This window comes from Gopherus flavomarginatus, chromosome 1 (assembly GCF_025201925.1).
Source record: "Gopherus flavomarginatus isolate rGopFla2 chromosome 1, rGopFla2.mat.asm, whole genome shotgun sequence".
In the NCBI taxonomy this organism is placed as follows: Eukaryota; Metazoa; Chordata; order Testudines; family Testudinidae; genus Gopherus; species Gopherus flavomarginatus.
Window position 1 is genome coordinate 228,786,647 of NC_066617.1, and position 18,850 is coordinate 228,805,496.

Below are 18,850 nucleotides of genomic sequence, written 5' to 3' on the forward strand. Positions count from 1 at the left end.
TTAACTGTGTTCATTGAAGAATAAGTTGCTGCATATATTCCTGATTTTTTCCCTGCATTTCTTTGTTCCTGCTTGTACTGATATAATTTTCTTTTGTTTCATGTATGTAGTTGAAACATTTGTTTACATCCTTTTTCATGTTTAGCAAAACCAGCTAATTTGATGCAAAATAGACAATTCATATTTCTTACAGTTTTCTATATTTCAATAAAATTGGTGATCTTTGCTTGGCAAAGTCACAGGACTAGACTAGCAGGGCTGTCACTGCTCAAGGTTGAGTTGAAACAGAAGGAAGGTGAGGAAGTTCATTGCTACTGGCCAGACAGTACCAGATTAATCTCTGTCTTTCATAAGTATTAAAAACACGAAGGGCAAAATTTTCAAAAGAACTCAGTTAACAGCATCTCCCATTCAGTAACTCATTCAGATTTTCAAAAGTATTCAGCACCCATTGTTCTCAATCTATACTGAGTATTTTTAAAAACCTGGCCACCTTTTTTTAGGTGCTTAAATTGTAGGTTTAGCTTTTTGAAATTCTGTCCCCATTTACTAATCTTGAGAGTTTGAAACTCTGGCCCTGACATTCTTAGAAAAAAATAAATGAATAAAGCGCTAACTTTATGTTTGTCTATTTTCTTTTCTTTTCTTTCCAGCAGAATCTTCTATTGTTACTTTCATCACCTACCCCATTAATGCTTCAGGCAAGAAATTAATATTTCTCATATCTAGATCTATTTAGCTTGTTTTACTTTTTATTTTGTCATTTTTATGATTTTTTAATATTCTTGTATTTTTCAGCTACAAGTTCAGATACAGGCACTGCAGGTGAGAATTATATGTATTACACAAAAATTGTAGAATTAAGGCCAAATTCAGACGTGGCATAAGCAAACAAAACTCCACTGTGTTCAATAGGTTTGTGCTCGTTTAAACTAGGGCTAAATTTGGCCAACTTTGAACTTTGAAAAAAAGGTTTATTATACTGGCTGTTTAGCCACCCCACAGTTAAGGTTGCATTGGCTGAGTTTTTAAAAAAAACTGTTAAATTGATATTTTACAGTTATCCAAAATATACTCCTTTCCCTTTCAGCCAGAACTTTAAGTGTGTTGCCAAAGCCAAACCATACAGGTACATGCTTATTTTTTTGGAGGTTTTTAAAAATTAATTTGTACGTTAGAAAATATTTAGGGATATTGGTTCTGTTTGAAAAGTGAATTCAGTGAGCTTGCTAAAACCACTTAAAATATTTTTGAATTATTATTAAATATCGAACGCATTCATTATTCACATTTGTATTGTGTCCACTACTGTGGTATATGGGCACACATTTCATGGTTTAAATTATGTCAGTAATGTTCCAGACAAGAGGGGCATAATTTACCCACTCTCCTGATCTCTGAACTTGGAGATAGATGAGCTAATTCTCCTTTTACTTGCAAAAGTTTGATTTTAAAGTAACTCAATCATCTTTTATAACAAGTTATTATGGATTAATGCTAGTGCAAACAGGAGGAGAATCTGAAATAAAAATGGGAAAGAGACCTGGCAGCTCATTTAAGTGACCAGTATTATATAGGCTTGTTATCAGAAATTCTTACATTTAAATTATTCATTTTTTCTACAGAAACTACTAATATCCCTGAATTTAACTTCTCCACAACAGTAGGTAAGGCTTTATATTGTGTTAAATTGTATTCTGAATGGCATAAAAGCATGGTTTATGAGCTGTGGGAGTCTATGTTCTAATATTTTAAATATTTTTTTTTACTATTGTATTTCACATTAGCAATCAGTCTTACTGTAGGCCAAGTTCATATGATTTCATTGTGTATATACATTAGAACAGAGATTGTAAACCTACAGGGTCCTGTCATAAAACATTCAGTAATGGAAAGAAATGGATTTAATGTTACAGTTTTGTCTGAATTTCCCAACTTGTGTTTGATTAAAATTTTCACCTCAACATTGGTTTTCTCTGTTCCTGCTTCTATGGATACATTTTCTTCTGTTTCATGTATATAGCTGAAGCAATTATATGCATTCTTTTGTCAATTTTTAGTAAAAATGGCTGTATGTAGGCACAATGTACAATTATATGAGTATGTTACACATAATTACCACAATTCAGAACAATTGGCTATCTTTGCAAGAGAGTCACAGGACTAGACTGGCAGGGCTGTCACAGCTTCAGTAGAAGAAGGGTGGGGAAGTTCATAGCTACTGGGCAGGCTGCACCAGACTAATCTGCTATACATGGGACAAATATCCAAGGGCAAAATTTTCCACAAAAGCTCAGTTACCAGCAGTCCCCATTCAAGCACTTATTCAGATTTTCAAAAGTATTCAGCACCTCTTGTTCTCTGTGGGTTCTAAGTATTTTTGAAAGTCTGTCTACTTCCTTCAGATGCCTAAACTGGAGTCTTTAACTTTTTTGAAATTCTGCCCCCAGTTGTGGGCGTAGTGAGCTTAAAATCTGGCCCCATTTTCTTACAAACAAAAATTTAAGCACTAATGTTATGCTTCTCTATTTTTATTTATTTATTTATTTTGCTGCAGAATCCTCTATCATTACTTTTATCACCTACCCCATTAATGCTTCAGGCAAGATTTTCTTAATATTTCTCATATTTTGATGTATTCAGCTTTTGTCTTACCTTTTTATTGTGTACATTTTTACTTTTTTCTATTTTTGTTCTATTACTCAGATACAACTTCACTAGAAAGAACAAGTGCTGAAGGTGAGAATTATTTTACACAAGTATGAAGTTTAGAATGAGAGCCAAATTCAGATCTGGTGTAAGAGACAAAACTCTCTTGTATTCAGTAGGGTTGTACTTGTTTAAATTAGTGTTAAATTTGGCCCATGATCATTATTTTCACAACCCTAAAATGTTTATCATATTGGCTGGTTAGCCACCCTTTTTCATTAAGTTTGCACTGATAGAGTTTTGAAAATATGAAATTCGTATGAAACTGTTAATCAAACAAAACACTTTTCCTTTTTAGACAGAACTTTAAGTGTATGGCCGGAGCCACACCAGACAGGTAATGCTTATCTTTACATAGTATTTTTCTCCATTTTTTTGTATTTTAGAAAATATGTGGGAATGCTGATTCTGTGCTGAATAGTGAATTCAGTAAGATTGCTGTGACCAGGGTCCTAGGAGCCACGCTGAGATTGCTCAATTAGGACAAGCCACAAAGAATGAGGCAGCTAATCCCCCAAACTGATGGTTATTCTGATACTTAGATTTTCCAAGCCAGCAACAGAACAGTTTCTACAGTACCTTACTGGTTACCCAGAAGCCAAAATCACAGTTCCCTTAAAGTAAACCAGACCACCAAGTCACATATGATGAGGATTACTGAAAATCTTGATCATCATATGAAAAAGTTCTACCAGTCCCAAAGAATCAGACACATTACCCATCAAGTTAATGAATATCTCAGATCTTACCCAAATACAGCCAATTCTTATTAATTAAACTAAGATTTATTAAAAGAAAAGAGAGAGAGAATATTGGTTAAAAGATCATTATACATACAGAAATGCATTGAGCCCTTAGGTCAGGTTCATAGTAGAGATGGTGAGCTTCAGAGTTACAAAGATTCCTTTCCTGAATCAGTTTATCAGGTTATAGTCCAATATCCATTTCCAATATCAGGGTGATCCAGAATGCACTGGAGACCATAGTCTTGCGACTCAAACTTCCCCTGACAAAGCGTAAGCAAATCTGAGGCGAAAGGAACAGGTCCCAAAAGCCCTTTATATATTTTCTGGACAGCATGCAGTCCTTGGGTAAAGAATATTTGCTTTGAAGTAGAATTACCTATTTCCTATGTATACACAGGTAACTAGTCGCATTCATCAGCATGAGGTAATTATCCATTAAGCGGTTCACAGACAGATTACTGCAAGCTTCAAAGAGAAGTATAGACAGTGAAATTATTACACCCAAGTTCCATTTAAATGTTAATATTCCCTTTTTATCTGTGCATCAGTAAATATAGAAACAGACAGGAACCATCTGTTTAGATGGTTAACATCTAACAAGATATAAGTAACCACATACAATTAATGCTACCTCTAATTCTCTAACAATACAGGTTTGTGTTTCAAAGCTCTAGTCTATTTAACATAGCTATGTTAGTTATTTATAAGAAATAGCCCTAATTAGCATTTATATACTTCTCTAATATGTCTTTCATGACCCATAGGAATTTGGGTCATTTAGCCTACAAGTTACTTAACCCTTTTTGGCCCTGTGTCATAATTGCTAAAACTACTCAAAATATTTTTGAAACAATTTTAAATATCCACCGCCTTCATTACACATATTTATATGGTGTCCATCATGGTGGAATATGGGAATACGTTTAATGGTTTAAACTGGGTCAATCTTATGATAAACAAGAGGGACGTAATTAACTCACTCTCCTGATCTCTGAATTTAAAGACAGAGGCCTAATTCTTCATTCACTTGCAAAAGTTTTATTCTGAAGCAACTCGCTCATCTTTTAAAATAAATTATTACCGATTCATGACAGTACAAACAAGAGGAGAGTCTGAACTAGAAATCAGAAAGTGACTTGGCAGCTCATTTATATAACCAGTATTTCACAGGCTTTTTATTAGAAATTCTTGTATTTATTTTTTTTCTGCAGAAACTTCTAATATCCCTGAATTTAACTTCTCCACCACAGCAGGTATGGCTTTTTATCCTTGTTAAACTCTATTTTGAGTGGCAGAAGTGGTTGGTTTATGAGCTTTGGGAGCCTATGATCAAGTATTTTGAATATGCCTTTTTTATTATGGTATTTCATATGAGAAATCAGTCTTGTTTTGTATCGTGTTCATATGATTTCATTGTATATACATTAAAGTTGAGATTTTAATCCCACAGGGCCCATCACAAAGCATGCAGTAAATGAAAGGGATAAATTTAACATTGCTATGTGAACCTTATCTTTGAATTTCCTAACTTCTGTTTGATTAAAATGTTCCCATTAATGTACTGTAGTTTTAGCAGCCACTATCTGCTGCACAGATAATCCACAGGCTCCTAAATACCTGAAAGCCTCCAATCCAGCTATTGACAAGGCCTAGTTTGACTCAGTTTATGGTATCTGTCAAGATCATACAGTTTGTTTTGATTGGCTGCTGTTATCCAGTGAAGCCTTTAGGATAAGGTAATGGGAGCGTGAATTGAGGCCATGATTCAGTAAAGCACAAATCCATTTATCTCACAGAGTAGAACAGGAAGTATGGAACAATATTTCAGAACAAGAGAGTGCTGTGTGGCCACAAAGCCCGTGTGGTGCTGCTGTACCTATGCGTGAAAGGGGCAGTATCAATATGATGAGTCATACATCTCTAATACAGTGTGCAGCTCAGACCTGTAGTGGCAGCACACAAACAGTATTTCTGGTGGTTGGAGCATCAGAGTGTGGAGGGGCAAGACTGTAGGATACGTTGGACCAGGAACCATCTTTCTTGAAAAAAAAAATGAAATGTTTTAAAATTGGTTGAGGATGACATCCTTGATTTAAAAACAGGTGTTTTTTTTCAATAAACTGACTCTTCAAACATAGTATTAACTGGCCAAATCAAATGTACAAGGTAAAACTGAGTTCAAAACAAGTTTGAAATTAGTATCTTCTAACCTATGTATGAATCCAACAGATTGGTTTAGCCTGAGTGGGATAGGCATTGGCTTTAAACTATTCAGTCAGACACAATTTGAATCGCAGTGTGAACACAGAATACAAGAAAATCACAGTGATGATGGCCAGCAGTTTTTGCAGGGTTGAGGCATAAAAGCATGTAGATAGTCCCTAAACTTGCTCTATGGCATTTACTGTATCCTTACTATTTATTATTTCCATTGTGGTAGCACATACAGACGCTAAACAAGATCAAGGCCTCATTGTACTAAGGCACAACCTTTTCTCAACCTAGTCTCAACCTTTTCAGACTACTGTACCCCTTCAGGAGTCTGATGTGTCTTGCGTATCCCCAAGTTTCACCTTACTTAAAAACTAGCTTACAAAATAAGACATAAAAATACAGAAGTGTCACAAGCACTGACTTAAAAACTACTTACTTTCTCATTTTTTCTATATGAAATTAAGTTTGTACTGACTTCACTAGTGCTTTTTATGTAGCCTGTTGTAAAACTAGGCAAATATCTAGATGAGTTGATGTACACCCTGGAAGACCTTTGCATACCCCCAGGGGTATGCGTACCCCTGGTTGGGAACACTAAGGCACTATACCAACACAGAGAAAGAGACAAGTCCATTCTTGTCAGCTTTGTGCTACTATCTAAATGATCTAAATTGAATCTTTCTAATGTCTTGCTTTTAATACAGTGTTAACTATTTTAATAAATTCAGTTACCTTTTATTTCTTTTAGAGAAATTATCTGCAAATAGAACCTTCAATGTAACTGACAGTGTTACTCTACCAACCACTGCCAACATAAATGGTAAGGCAAACTTATTTTAATTTAAGCAGTGAGCTGAATATATTAGTATTTTTGTAATACTGTATAATGAAGTGAGTTTATAAAATAATTAGAGCTTCAAACAATGTTTAAAAAGTGCCCCACAGGGACTGGCTTAGAACCTTTTACTTTTGTAAAATAGGTTTCAAAACTGGATCATCCAACAACCTAAAGTCACTGCCTTCTGATGGCTGTCCAGCACTAAAGTAAAAAAAAAAAAGTGCATTAGATATATTAGCCCTTTTTATTGTGTACCACAAAAAACATAAACCATGCTTCACATTTGGCATGAGATGATAGCCTCAGCAGAGAAATCAGGAATTCATTGGCTATGAAGACTGAACTACTGGCTCACCCCAAGAAGTGGTACCTATACAACAGGATTGAGGAGGGTTGGCTAAATGGGGTGTGAAAGTTTGCAATGCTATTGTCTGGGCTGATTATTGTTTGATGGACAAATAAAATGGAAGTATGTTTCAATGCTACTGTATTGGATTTATGCAGGAGAGCTGCATGTATACTGCAACCTTTATTTCTGATCATTACTTTTCTTTGTAGGTATAAGTCACTGTAAAAATGGTAAGTATATGACTTAGTGCATATATAAACATAGAGTCATAGAATATCAGAGTTGGAAGGGACCTCAGGAGCTCATCTAGTCTAACCCCTTGCTCAAAGCAGGACCAATCCCCAACTAAATCATCCCAGCCAGGGCTTCGTCAGGCCTGACCTTAAAAACCTCTAAGGAAGGAGATTCCACCACCTCCCTAGGTAACCGATTCCAGTGCTTCACCACCTTCCTGGTGAAAAAGTTTTTCCTAATATCCAACCTAAACGTCCCTCACTGAGACCATTACTTCTTGTTCTCTCATCTGCTATCACTGAGAACAGTCTAGATCCATCCTCTTTGGAACCCCCTTTCAGATAGTTGAAAGCAGCTATCAAATCCCCCCTCGTTCTTTTCTTCTGCAGACTAAATAATCCCAGTACCCTCAACCTCTCCTCATAAGTCATGTGCTCCAGCCCCCTAATCATTTTTGTTGCCCTCCGCTGGACTCTTTCCAATTTTTCACATCCTTCTTGTAGTGTGGGGCCCAAAACTGGACACAGTACTCCAAATGAGGCCTCACTAACGCCGAATAGAGGGGAATGATCACGTCCCTCGATCTGCTGGCAATGCTCCTACTTATACAGCCCCAAATACCTTTAGCCATCTTGGCAAGAAGGGCACACTGTTGACTGATATCCAGCTTCTCATCCACTGTAACCCGTAGGTCCTTTTCTGCAGAACAGTTGACTAGGCACTCAGTCCCTAGTCTGTAGTAGTGCATGGGATTCTTCCGTCCCAAGTGCAGGACTCTGCACTTGTCCTTGTTGAACCTTAGCAGATTTCTTTTGGCCCAATCCTCCAATTTGTCTAGATCCCTCTGTATCTTATCCCATCCTCCAGCATATCTACCACTCCTCCCAGTTTAATGTCATCTGCAAACTTGCTGAGGGTGCAATCTATCCCATCCTCCTGATCATTAATGAAGATATTGGACAAAAGAATACTGTGGGAGATTGTATCAAAAGCTTTGCTGAAGTCAAAGAACAACAAGTCCACTGCTTTCCCCTCAGCCACAGAGCCAGTTATCGCATCATATTGTACCATGTGAAAGAAAAAAAATTATTTTAACAATTGGATAAAATAATGGGATGGATCAAATAGAATAGTTTTTGAATCTCATGTGTTCATGAAATAAATAGCCAGAGTAATACCATCAAAAACACATGATAGTTTTTATGGTGGTTGAGCATGGCAGTATGTTAAGAGTCTGTTCATGATATACTGATTTATATTACATGGTAGTGCACAGTATATTAACCTTATTAGCTTAACCATGCATGTTTGTTTAATTTAATATTCAACAACAAAACTGACCAGATAAATGGCCTTTTCCTCACTCCTTGCACCTGGAAAGTTGTAATATGAATTACAGAAATGAACGTCTTATTTCATCTGTCTGTCTATCTAATATGATACTAAATTAACTTCCCATTCTAAGTATATGGAAACAGTGGCACATTGTCTCAGATACTAGTTTATGGAAAATATAATTGCTGCTTTATTTATTTTTTTAAATAGTGACCACTAAAATATGTTTTTATTATATCTAGAGAGAGTATGTTTATGTATATGTGTGTAGATATAGTATATAGTTATGCTGGGGGAAGAGTTACAGAACAATTTAGATAGATATACATTACATCTGAATACTGGGACTTAGATACCCTAGTGACAGGTGCCTTACAAATACCAGTAAAGCATAGATAGAATGTAAAATATTTTGCAAACCTGAAGACAGTTTATACAAACATTCATCATTTAAAAACATAATATTTAAATACATATGTTAAACAAGATTACATTTGAATTCAACTGGATTAATTTTTTTTGCAGAAACAAAACTATCTGGTAACAACTTATATAATTTATCAGCCATATGTAATAATTCAGGTTAGTGGTTTTTTTTCTTAAATGTATTATCTCCAAATATTTCTCTCTTCTGAGTAGTGAGGTATACATGCTGTACTTTTATAAAATCTCTAAAATATCCTAGGTTTGAAATTCTTATATCCTGGTTGTCAACCTAGAAAATAAATATGTAACTTTCTCTTACAAAATCATGTGCAATATTAAAAATAATATTTAAGAAAATATTTTCTGAGTTTGTACTTCACAAGTTTCATACTGAAGGAAAATATTAAATTTATAATTTCTCTCATCCACATATAAATATAAAGTTTATATACTACTAGTACTTATAATTATCAAGCTTAGGAAATGCAAATAATTCATTTAAAATTGTATTATAATAATATCATTAATGTTATTTTAAACAGTAAAATAGTGTTATATTTAAAAATAAGGATAAAAAGGAAACAGTAGAAAGCATATGTAAGTATTGAGGGAGCACTGTAATAGGTTCAAAGTTTGATGCATTACACAATACAATACGATATGAAAATTAAAACTAAGGAAACTAAAATTGACAGACTCATAATTAAGAGACCTAAGAGGGATTTTGAAAAGCGAAGACATAAAAACAAATAAGAGATTTGTTAGATATATTGGCAACAGAAAACCTCTTGATGGGTCAACTGGGCTATTGGGAAGTAAAATAGAAATTAAAGAGGGTGAGGACTTTGCAGAGAAACTAAATGATGTCTGTATCATTTCTGATTCAAAGAAATCATTTAGCTTCTCTGCAAAGAACACACAGTATGCTGGGAAGATATCTTTATTACCTTTAGTGACTTTTTTTCAAAGATTGTGAAGTCAAAAAGGAAGATGCTATGAAAAACTGATAAATTAAAGGACAAGGACCAGTTGGTGTATGTCCAAGAGCTCTGAATGAAATACCTGACCATCTATTAGAAGTATAAAATGTCTCATTAAAATTAGCTACTCCAAGCGAAGTTAACAAATGTTGTACTCATTTTTTTAAAAAGGATCTAAGGGTCATCTTGGAATTGCAGACCAATAGGCTTTATTTCAGTACCAAGAACAGAGGTTGAAAGATTGATTAGAAAATACTTATAGAACACTTAAATGAAAGTGGACAAACAACATGGTACTTCTCTAATCTACTTTGAGTGTGTCAACAAAAGAATGGATAAAGGAGTATTTGTTGGCACATATTTGGACCTTCAAAAATCAAAAAGTTTTGTTAAGGAAATTATGTAGTCATGCAGTGATAGGGAAAGTACCATCATGGATTAGACGGAAACAAAAAAAACATAGCCATTCCCTTGGTACAGAGCTGCCCTAAGGATGACATAGCAAGCTGTATATGGTGAGCCTTGAGTGGTGCACAGCTGATGTAGTGACTCTTGTATGACATTCCCTATAGCTAGAGCAGTCCCAGTAAATCATGACTGGTCTAAGAGCCTTTGGAGCCATTAACTGATGGTTTTAAATTACAGTAATCTAAAGGCTGCTCTAATTTACACTGATGCTGGACCAGTGCCCAGACTGCTCTATTCCCTTCAGCGACACCCCCTGACTGGTCACAAGGGGGGAATCATATAGGAGTCACTACATCATCAGTATGGCACTGGAAGATTCCCCCTATACCAGCCTGAAACATATAGAGCAGATTAAAATTGGGGAAGCAATATAATGCTGTCATTATGCAGATCAAGGTCTGGGTCACTGTCTGTGCAGTCTAGTTTTTCTATCTTGAAAATGATATAGGATAAAGAGGGATCGTTTAGAGATGGGCAGCAAAAATTATTAGAGACCTGGAGAAACTAAAGATATTGGGAATATTTAGTTTAGAGAGGAAATGAATAAGCATGGCAAAAGAATACAGAATAATGAATGGCTCAGAGTAGGTAGATTGAATACTTTTATTTATCTTCTCGCATAATACAAAACAAGTGAAATGTATAGTTCTCAAAATGGTTCTAAATCAAGCAATGAACCATGAACATTATTATTAACTTTGTTTGTCTTTTTGTATTTAGTTTTCTACCTGGGCTATGTAAAATTTCAGTACAGTGAAAAAAGCAATAATACTTCAGTAAGTGTTGAAATAGTAAGTCCTAAGAATTTTTTATCTATTACCCATTCTATCCATTTAAATTAATCTTATCCTAATATGATTTTTAAAATGTTTTGTAAATTGTTAACTTATATCACAATTTGCTTCATGATCGCTAATGGTTCCTTTGGTAACATATCAGTGTACTAGATGTCCGATGTCCATTTCAGCAAAATGTCTGCTATGTGCAGTAAACAAAGAAATATCAGTTGTTTGTGTGATGCTTCTCGGGGGTGCCCAGGGCTGTGATGTACCTTGTCACGACCTGCCCTTAGTGTGAGGAAGTCTTGTCTGTGCCTGTTGTGTATCAGCTCCCTTTCTCCACTGACCATGGGCAGCACAAACGCTCCCCACGAGACTTCACAGACCCCGCTGTTAATTTATAGGTTAGCAAATGGTACACCTCAGCCCTCAAGTTTCCCTGAAGTGTCCAGCCCTGGTCCACTGCTTCCAAAGAAACAGTACATCCCAGCTTACCAGATCCACTTCAGATCACCACCACGCTTAGTACAGAGCGGTTAGATAAATTTGTAGTGAAATCAAGTATTATTTAACAAAGCGTAGTGATTCAGGTAATAGCAAGTAGACATATTGGAAACAAATAGTTACATATAAAATAAAATATAACACATTCTAGACTAACCAAGTATTGCTCACCCAAAGTTCCTCAATGGTTTAGAGCCAGGCTTGGATGACCCTCCTTATACGAAACAAGTGTGCTGTCAGCTTGCCTTCACAGTGAAGGATTCAGTGTGGTTTTTTGAGATATATCAGTCCTATCATTCATCTTTATTCATAAATGGGACACCCTGTTGTTTATTTATTCCTGTAGATTTCATCTTTATATTTCACAGTCTGTTATTTTGCCTGTGGCTCAGTATGCAAATAGACCTACACTGGGAAGTGTACAATAGGCAAATGGCCAGACAGAGAGACATGTGTCTCTTACCTCCTGGCTGAAAGGAGAAATTCTGGGGTATGTCACCTCCTGGTGAGAGGGGCAGTGGGTATCATAGGCCAGGCTGTGGCCCTGCCCATGCTGTCCACAAAGCCAGCAGAGACTCGGCTCCAGCTGCGGCCTGGAGCTCCGGCTCAGCCAGCGGCTAGGGGTTGGGGCAACCAGAGGCAGCTCAGGCTGGCTGGCAGGGCTCGGGCCCACCAGTGTGACCCAGGGTGGCCAGCGGGGGTTGGACCAGCCAGGACAGCGCAGGGCAGCTCAGGTATCAGGCCAGCCAGCGGGGGTTGGGTGAGCCAGTGTGGCCCGGGTCAGCTCGGGGCCAGGCCCACCAGTGGAGGTCAGGCCAGTTGGGGTAGCTTGGACCGGCATAGCAGGGGCTGGCCCAGGGGTTGGGTCAGGCTGGCCAGGGTGGCTCTGGCAGCCCGGAGATCAGGCTCGCCAGTGTGGCCCAGGGTGGCCAATGGGGGTTGGGCCAACCAGGGTGGCTTGGGGCAGCTCAGGTATTGGGCCTGCTGGCAGGGGTTGGGCCAGGTGGGGATGTGGGATGCTTGGGGTTTCAGCTGCAAGGAGAAGAGGGAATCAGGCAGGTGCGGCCTCAGGCAGAAGGGATGAGGCCAGTGGGCTAGCCTCCCCAAAGGGTGGGTTCACCTGCTGTCCAAACCTGGTCACCTCCCTTAACTCCAAGACCATAAGAACATTGTTTTCAGTATAGTTATATAATTCCGTAAATATTCTCCATACATAGATTTTACAATGACTATGAATACCAGTGGGTTACTGGTTTTCGGTAGACACCTCACATGCCAGCCTTTGGTGAATTATCATGCATATATCTGGCCCAGAGGATCCCTGAAAAATCCTATATATCCTCTGTGCTCTCTGCCAGTTGGCATCCAGTGGTTCCTGGGTCACATTTGTTAAGATTTCTGTTAAAACATGTTTTACAGTGTGCTCATGATGAGTGCTTTTAACCTTTGCAATTTCAGACTGTTGGGCTGAGTAAGATGTTCATTTTTTAAAAGTTATATAAGAATTATATGTTTTAATTATTATTTGACTCTGTGTTTCTAACAGATTCATGATGTAACCAGTAGCAATAAAGTTACAAAATTAATTCCATTTACAACACCTACTCTACAAGAATCAAAGTAAGTAACTTATAATTATCATGATAAATTGACTCTTCCAATTCTGCTGAATACTGGTTGTATTTAAGATTAAGTGAGAACTGTTATGTCATCAGCAGGTTCTTCACTTCTCATTATTCCTGTATTTGTTCTAGAATGAATATTATTTAAGGAATGTATAAGGAATTTCAGTATTTTCTCACAGTATGGGTAAAATTTACATTGCTTAGACTATTCTTAGTTTTAGTTTTATTTATTGGTGTTTTGATATTTTACAAATAGTATTATTTGCTATCTTTATTTAGATTTTTATCCTGCAACTTCAGTGTGGCTCCACACAGATGCAGGGCTCTATCTTTGCAGGATCAGGGCCTTAGTAAGAAAATAACAACATGTGTTGAAGTTGTGTGAATTTCACCATGTGTACTGGCAGGCTGATTAAAGGAGAAATAGCTGATCACTTATCTGTTGTCAGTTGTGTAATCAAATATGGGTGTTCATCAGGAAAACATGGTTGACCCAGTTTTGGTCTCATTCTGCTTAGAAAATGAAATATTATTGTGCTTATGATTGCCTGCATGCATTTGTCACATTCACCTTGTTCTGTTTTGGACTCTGGTGCTACTTCTTCTTTTATAATATCCCAAAGATATGTAGTTTGCTTTCTTTGCAAACATCCAAAACTCTTGGTTAGGCAAAACAAAGCTGATAAGATCATTTTCCTAGCTCATTACTCTTTGACTCTCTCTGCTGTCTCTTCCTGTTTCACTGCATCAAATTCAAAGTTGGAGTGGCATAGGTTTGAGCAAAATTGAAGTGGCAAACTATAGATTGAAATTCAGAAAAATTCCCTTGCAAGTTGGTGCTTATTCTATAGTTGAAAGAGCCTATATGTCTCCTCTGTTCCCATGCCCTGCTTCAATTACAAATTCTCATTGTGTTCCACATACTTGCTTGTTAGCAGAACACTAGTCAGAAATTGTCTATTGCTCAATATTAAATTACTTTAAAATAAGTGAATCGATAATAAAATATGTTTATATGGGTGTGATGACAGAGGATTAAACTTAAATTCCTCTGACAATGTCAAGTAGCAAACAGGAATTACAGGGCTTCATCCAAAATGCCAACCAATTATTTTGTTAACTAATACTGTTTACTATAATATTAGACATTTGCACCTTTAAAGTAATTATACAATTTTAAAATATGATTTTGAGTTAGCATGTTAGGAAATCATTGCCAAGTAAATTTCAAAGAACATTTCAAGAAATATTATATATCTTAACATTCCTTTAGTTCCTACCATTTTAACTTCTGTGAATATCTTCTTTATAAACATAAGTAGAATCCACCATTTATAATTAACCTTTGCTTTTAAAGAATTTCAGAATTCAACAAAACATTGCAAGAAGAAAGTGAGGTAAGCACTTTTATTTGTGTGCTTATTTATTATTATAGCTATTTGGAAAAATGCACTTCCTATTTATTTCTGACATTCTCAGTAGCTGATGATCAAACATGTTTTCTATTGAAAGAATATTTTACTTTAATTTATTTTTTCTTACAGTCTTCTTTCATGGAGTGTGCTGCAGAAAACCAAAGGTCTGCCATGTTAAAGTTTTAAATAATAATTTTACCCCTAAGGTACCTGTGCTGTATTGTGTACAAAAAATAGATATGTAGTAGAACTGAAACAAACTAGCTAGGAAATCAAATGTGGGGCTGATCTTGCCTCAAATTAAGTAAATAGAAACAGGATTGAGGCCCCCTGTATACAGACTCAGAGACAGACAGAGAAACCCTGGATCAAATCCATTATCATTAGCCATAGTCCCATTGAAGTCACCTTGGATTTACTCCAAAGTGTCAGAGAAGGGAGGAAGATTGGCTAGAGTACATCTTTAGGGACCATTGCCAATTAGTGCAGGTTAGGATAGCTGCCAGGATAGGCTAATCTGCAACATGGTGGGTAATAGGGCAGAGGATCAAGGAACTGTAACTAGCTCCTTGAAAGCTTTGTTCCCCCGCCGCCCGCAGCTTTGATCATGCAACATAAAATGCCCACCCTTTCTCAGTGGAGAAGAGGATTTGGCCAGCTCAGGAAGGAGGAAGACTAAAGGGATGGCACTGGGGATAGAAGAGGACATTTCTCTTTCCCCCCGCCAACCTCGATGCCCAATTTGCCAGTTTGTAGGGCGATAGCTGATCATTTTTGGTCAGCCACACATATCCCCAGCCCTGGATTATAATGCTTCTTCTCTGGGCATGGGCACCATCTTTGCTGGCACTTAATGACTTTCCAGCCTCCCTCTCTGTGAGTTATTTGTCTTGAAGTAGGGTTGCCAACTTTGGTTGGACATATTCCTGGAGATTTTAATCAGATGACAATCTTTAATTAAAGATTAATCTTTAATTTCTGGAGACTCCAGAACTATCGTGGAGGGTTGGCAACCATATCTTGAAGGTGGCATAATTTTGTCTTATGGTGTATTGTGGGCCTAGCCAGAATGCCCCTCTGTGGGATCTGGAAGGATTTTTCCCTCCAGGCAGAACTGGCTGATGTCCTGAGGGTATTTTGACTTTTTCACATCTCCTGGGAGGCCTGGACTGGGAGGAAGGACATTTGAATTGTTTCCTCTGTTGCTCAGTGTGAGGTAGGGTAGTTGCTGACTGGCATGCTCCTGGGGTAATCTGATTTTGCTGGGGATTAGAAGGGAAATCTCTTAAATCTAGTGTAGATCAAAGAATTCCTAGTCTCTACCTTTATTTGCATGAGGGGAGCAACTGGTTGGATCCCACAAATGACAGCGAGGTCAGGTAGAGGCTGGCTGATTTCTTGTTTGGGGTTATGATGTAAAGCCATGACCTCTTGCACTGGCCCCTTATTTTGAGTGGTAAGATTTGGGGTACTGATCTCATCAGTATTACTTTGGTTGAACAGAAGTTTAAGCCTATCACTTAAACTCAGTCACTGTGTTGTGCCTTCATTCACTTACTTGTCTGGCTTAACTGAGTGCAGTGGAGGATTTGGCCTTAAGTCTTAGTGGGTGTCCATGGAACAAGGAGAGAGTAAACCAACACAAAGTAATACTCTTGTTCTCTCTATTTTTAAATTGAAAAGGGTAGGTTGTTAGCATAATAATAGTCCTCAGATTTAAAAATAGGTTGGGAAAATGGTACTTGAATTCAGATATTGGCAGTATTTCTGTATACAGCATATAAAGTTAAATCTGTTTCTTGTTTACAATTCATTTTCTTCTCATTACAGTATATCAGTCTGCAAGTTTATAGTAAAGCTGGCCAAGACTGTTAATATAAGCAGTTTATTAGCACGTTTAAAAAGAGCAGAAGTAGTCCAAATTGGTAAGTTGCCGTTAATATTTAATATATTTTTATTACAGTGTCCCTCTTCAGTCTAAGAATAATAATTTTAAAGATGACCTGTAAATGTTTTAACAGAAACGAAGCAAATGTATTTTTAAAATAAAAGAGTTAATTAAAGTTAGTTGCAGGAAGAGTATATGTAAAGTGTTTCTCTGCCATGTTTCCTATTTTGGATATTCAGACATGGAACGTATTTAGTGTTTGTATTTATTGGGGAGATTTTGTGTTAGAAAAACTGCTGATTATGTTTGTACAACAAATTAAGGAAGGACAGACTGCCACACTACTTGATAAGGTAAAGGTATTTTTATGGTAGTGGGTGATGCTATCTTTTTTAAAATCACAAGTCATGAAGTTGTGCATTCTACACTCCATTTGTTTGCAACACTCCAAAAGAGCCATCTCCACTGTCTGTGACAGCTTGTGCCACTCCATAAAGATGTGATGGTGTACTAATATTTATATTAATTTATTACATGATTATGAATGTGAAAAAGCTTGACACAAATTATCTCAAAATGCTTTATGGAATTTAAATGGTCAAAATATGATTTTTAACAATTGTATATAATGGCTACTGGACAAATCAGGATAATGCTTTTTCATGTCTTTGTCACCATAGAACTGTGCTTCTGTTCAGCTCTGCAATCTTGGCCCTCAACTGCTGAAGAGTTACAAATATTGCAATGGTAAGTATAAATAGCAAAGACTTGCTTTCCTATTTAAGGAATATTCTGATTTTTAGTCTGTAATGCATTAGCAAACACCCCAGCCACAACATAACAATTGGGAAGGAAATCTCCATAAGTAAAACCCACTGGAATTTTCCTCTCCTTTTAGCTCTCGTACGTGGGTTTTCCCACATGCTATAAGGTTCAAAGTCTAGCTATCATCCACAAAGTAGGCACCCAACATAGTGTTGCTATTACAATACCTAAATTACTAGTGAGCATTTAACAAAATAGAATTCAGAATTTGCATCCTCAAAGTGTGACAAATTAACAATATTTGTTGCCAGAGTACCACAGGCATCTGATCTGATGCACTGTTGTAATGATGTCATTTAAAGGTTTCCTTTACTGAAGCCTTATTAAATGGTGTTCTTTAATATATAAACAATGCTAAGCTTGCCACAACTTTCATACCATTCTTTTATTTTTCTATAGTTATGGACAAGACACAGTTGTATGTGCTGCCCCTAGCAAAAGTGGCCCTCCAGCTTCTCCTGCTGCTTCTTCTAGTAAAATTTCTATTGACAAACCTCCTCCTGATATTCATGCCCCCAAACAAACCACTGTTTTTTTTCCTCATCTTTCAACCAAACCTAGTACTACAAATCATCTTTTAACCAAACTTATTGCTATGCATTCCACCACACCTACCACAATTCCCCCTGCTACTCCTTCTCCTATAAACACCACTACAATTTCCCCTGCTACATCTTCTCCTACAACTATCATTACAATTCCCCCTACTGTGCCTTTCACCAAATACTTCACTACATCTCTCACCAAATCTACCACAATTTCTCTTCCTATGTCTCCAACCAAACCTGCTACTGTAGTTCCTTCTGCCATTCCTTCAACCAAACCTATAAATGTGTCTCCTGCTCCTTCCACTGAACCTACCATCCTCTCTCCTCCTGGTATTCAGTCGACCACCGATAGCCAAGCTACTGGGACCAACGGTAAAACAGGTAAATATGATAAACAGATAGCTTGGCATCTTTTGTCTGAGGGAGTTTTTTCCCTTCACAGAACTGAGATCTTACCTGTTTAATAAAGTTTCAAAACTGATTTAAGTAACATAGTTCTGAAAGAGCCTTGTGCTGTTAAGAGTCTTAAACAAACCTAATAGAGTACAGTTCTCTCTTTGGAACAGGTTCTGCCACCCTTACTCATGTTGACTACAGCCTTACTCTACAAGTAGACCCATTGATAACAATAGGAGTTAAGGCTCTATGTGACCTGTTTCTAGCACCACACATTGGACAGGCAAAATGCAGTAAACAAATAAGAGAGTGACAGAACTGGGCAGAAGAGTCTTGAAATAAGTTTGAATTTAAAATAAGTCTTTATGATTTTAGAGGCTTTTATGTTCAGTGAAAAAACATAGCAAAATAACAAGTGGGATGGGAGGGGGGAAAAGAGAATATAGTTGCAGGATTGAAAATAAATGTATTCTTCAGATAAATTACCAACTGCTTTCATATATTTCCCTTCTTTTTTTCCCTGAAAAGAAAGAGATTCAGAGTCATGGGAAAGAATTCTCAGTTGCTGTCA

General features: G+C 37.0%; 1 protein-coding gene across 9 annotated transcripts in view; it reads left to right on the forward strand.

Annotated features, from left to right (window-relative positions):
- ADGRG2 (adhesion G protein-coupled receptor G2) overlaps nt 1-18,850 on the forward strand; it is a 101,781-nt gene that overhangs the window by 44,577 nt on the left and 38,354 nt on the right. For 3 of the 9 annotated variants that reach the window (XM_050936473.1, XM_050936477.1, XM_050936474.1), the window contains 18 exons: nt 654-701; nt 799-825; nt 1,091-1,129; nt 1,626-1,667; nt 2,558-2,602; nt 2,707-2,739; nt 3,008-3,046; nt 4,667-4,708; nt 6,418-6,489; nt 7,066-7,086; nt 8,951-9,007; nt 11,020-11,090; nt 13,129-13,202; nt 14,565-14,604; nt 14,752-14,786; nt 16,453-16,547; nt 17,191-17,257; nt 17,735-18,264. In XM_050936473.1, coding sequence (XP_050792430.1) covers nt 654-701; nt 799-825; nt 1,091-1,129; nt 1,626-1,667; nt 2,558-2,602; nt 2,707-2,739; nt 3,008-3,046; nt 4,667-4,708; nt 6,418-6,489; nt 7,066-7,086; nt 8,951-9,007; nt 11,020-11,090; nt 13,129-13,202; nt 14,565-14,604; nt 14,752-14,786; nt 16,453-16,547; nt 17,191-17,257; nt 17,735-18,264 — 1,377 coding nt within the window. The remainder of the gene's footprint in view (nt 1-653; nt 702-798; nt 826-1,090; nt 1,130-1,625; nt 1,668-2,557; nt 2,603-2,706; nt 2,740-3,007; nt 3,047-4,666; nt 4,709-6,417; nt 6,490-7,065; nt 7,087-8,950; nt 9,008-11,019; nt 11,091-13,128; nt 13,203-14,564; nt 14,605-14,751; nt 14,787-16,452; nt 16,548-17,190; nt 17,258-17,734; nt 18,265-18,850) is intronic. The other 6 variants (XM_050936476.1, XM_050936475.1, XM_050936481.1 and 3 more) reach the window with 6 other exon arrangements.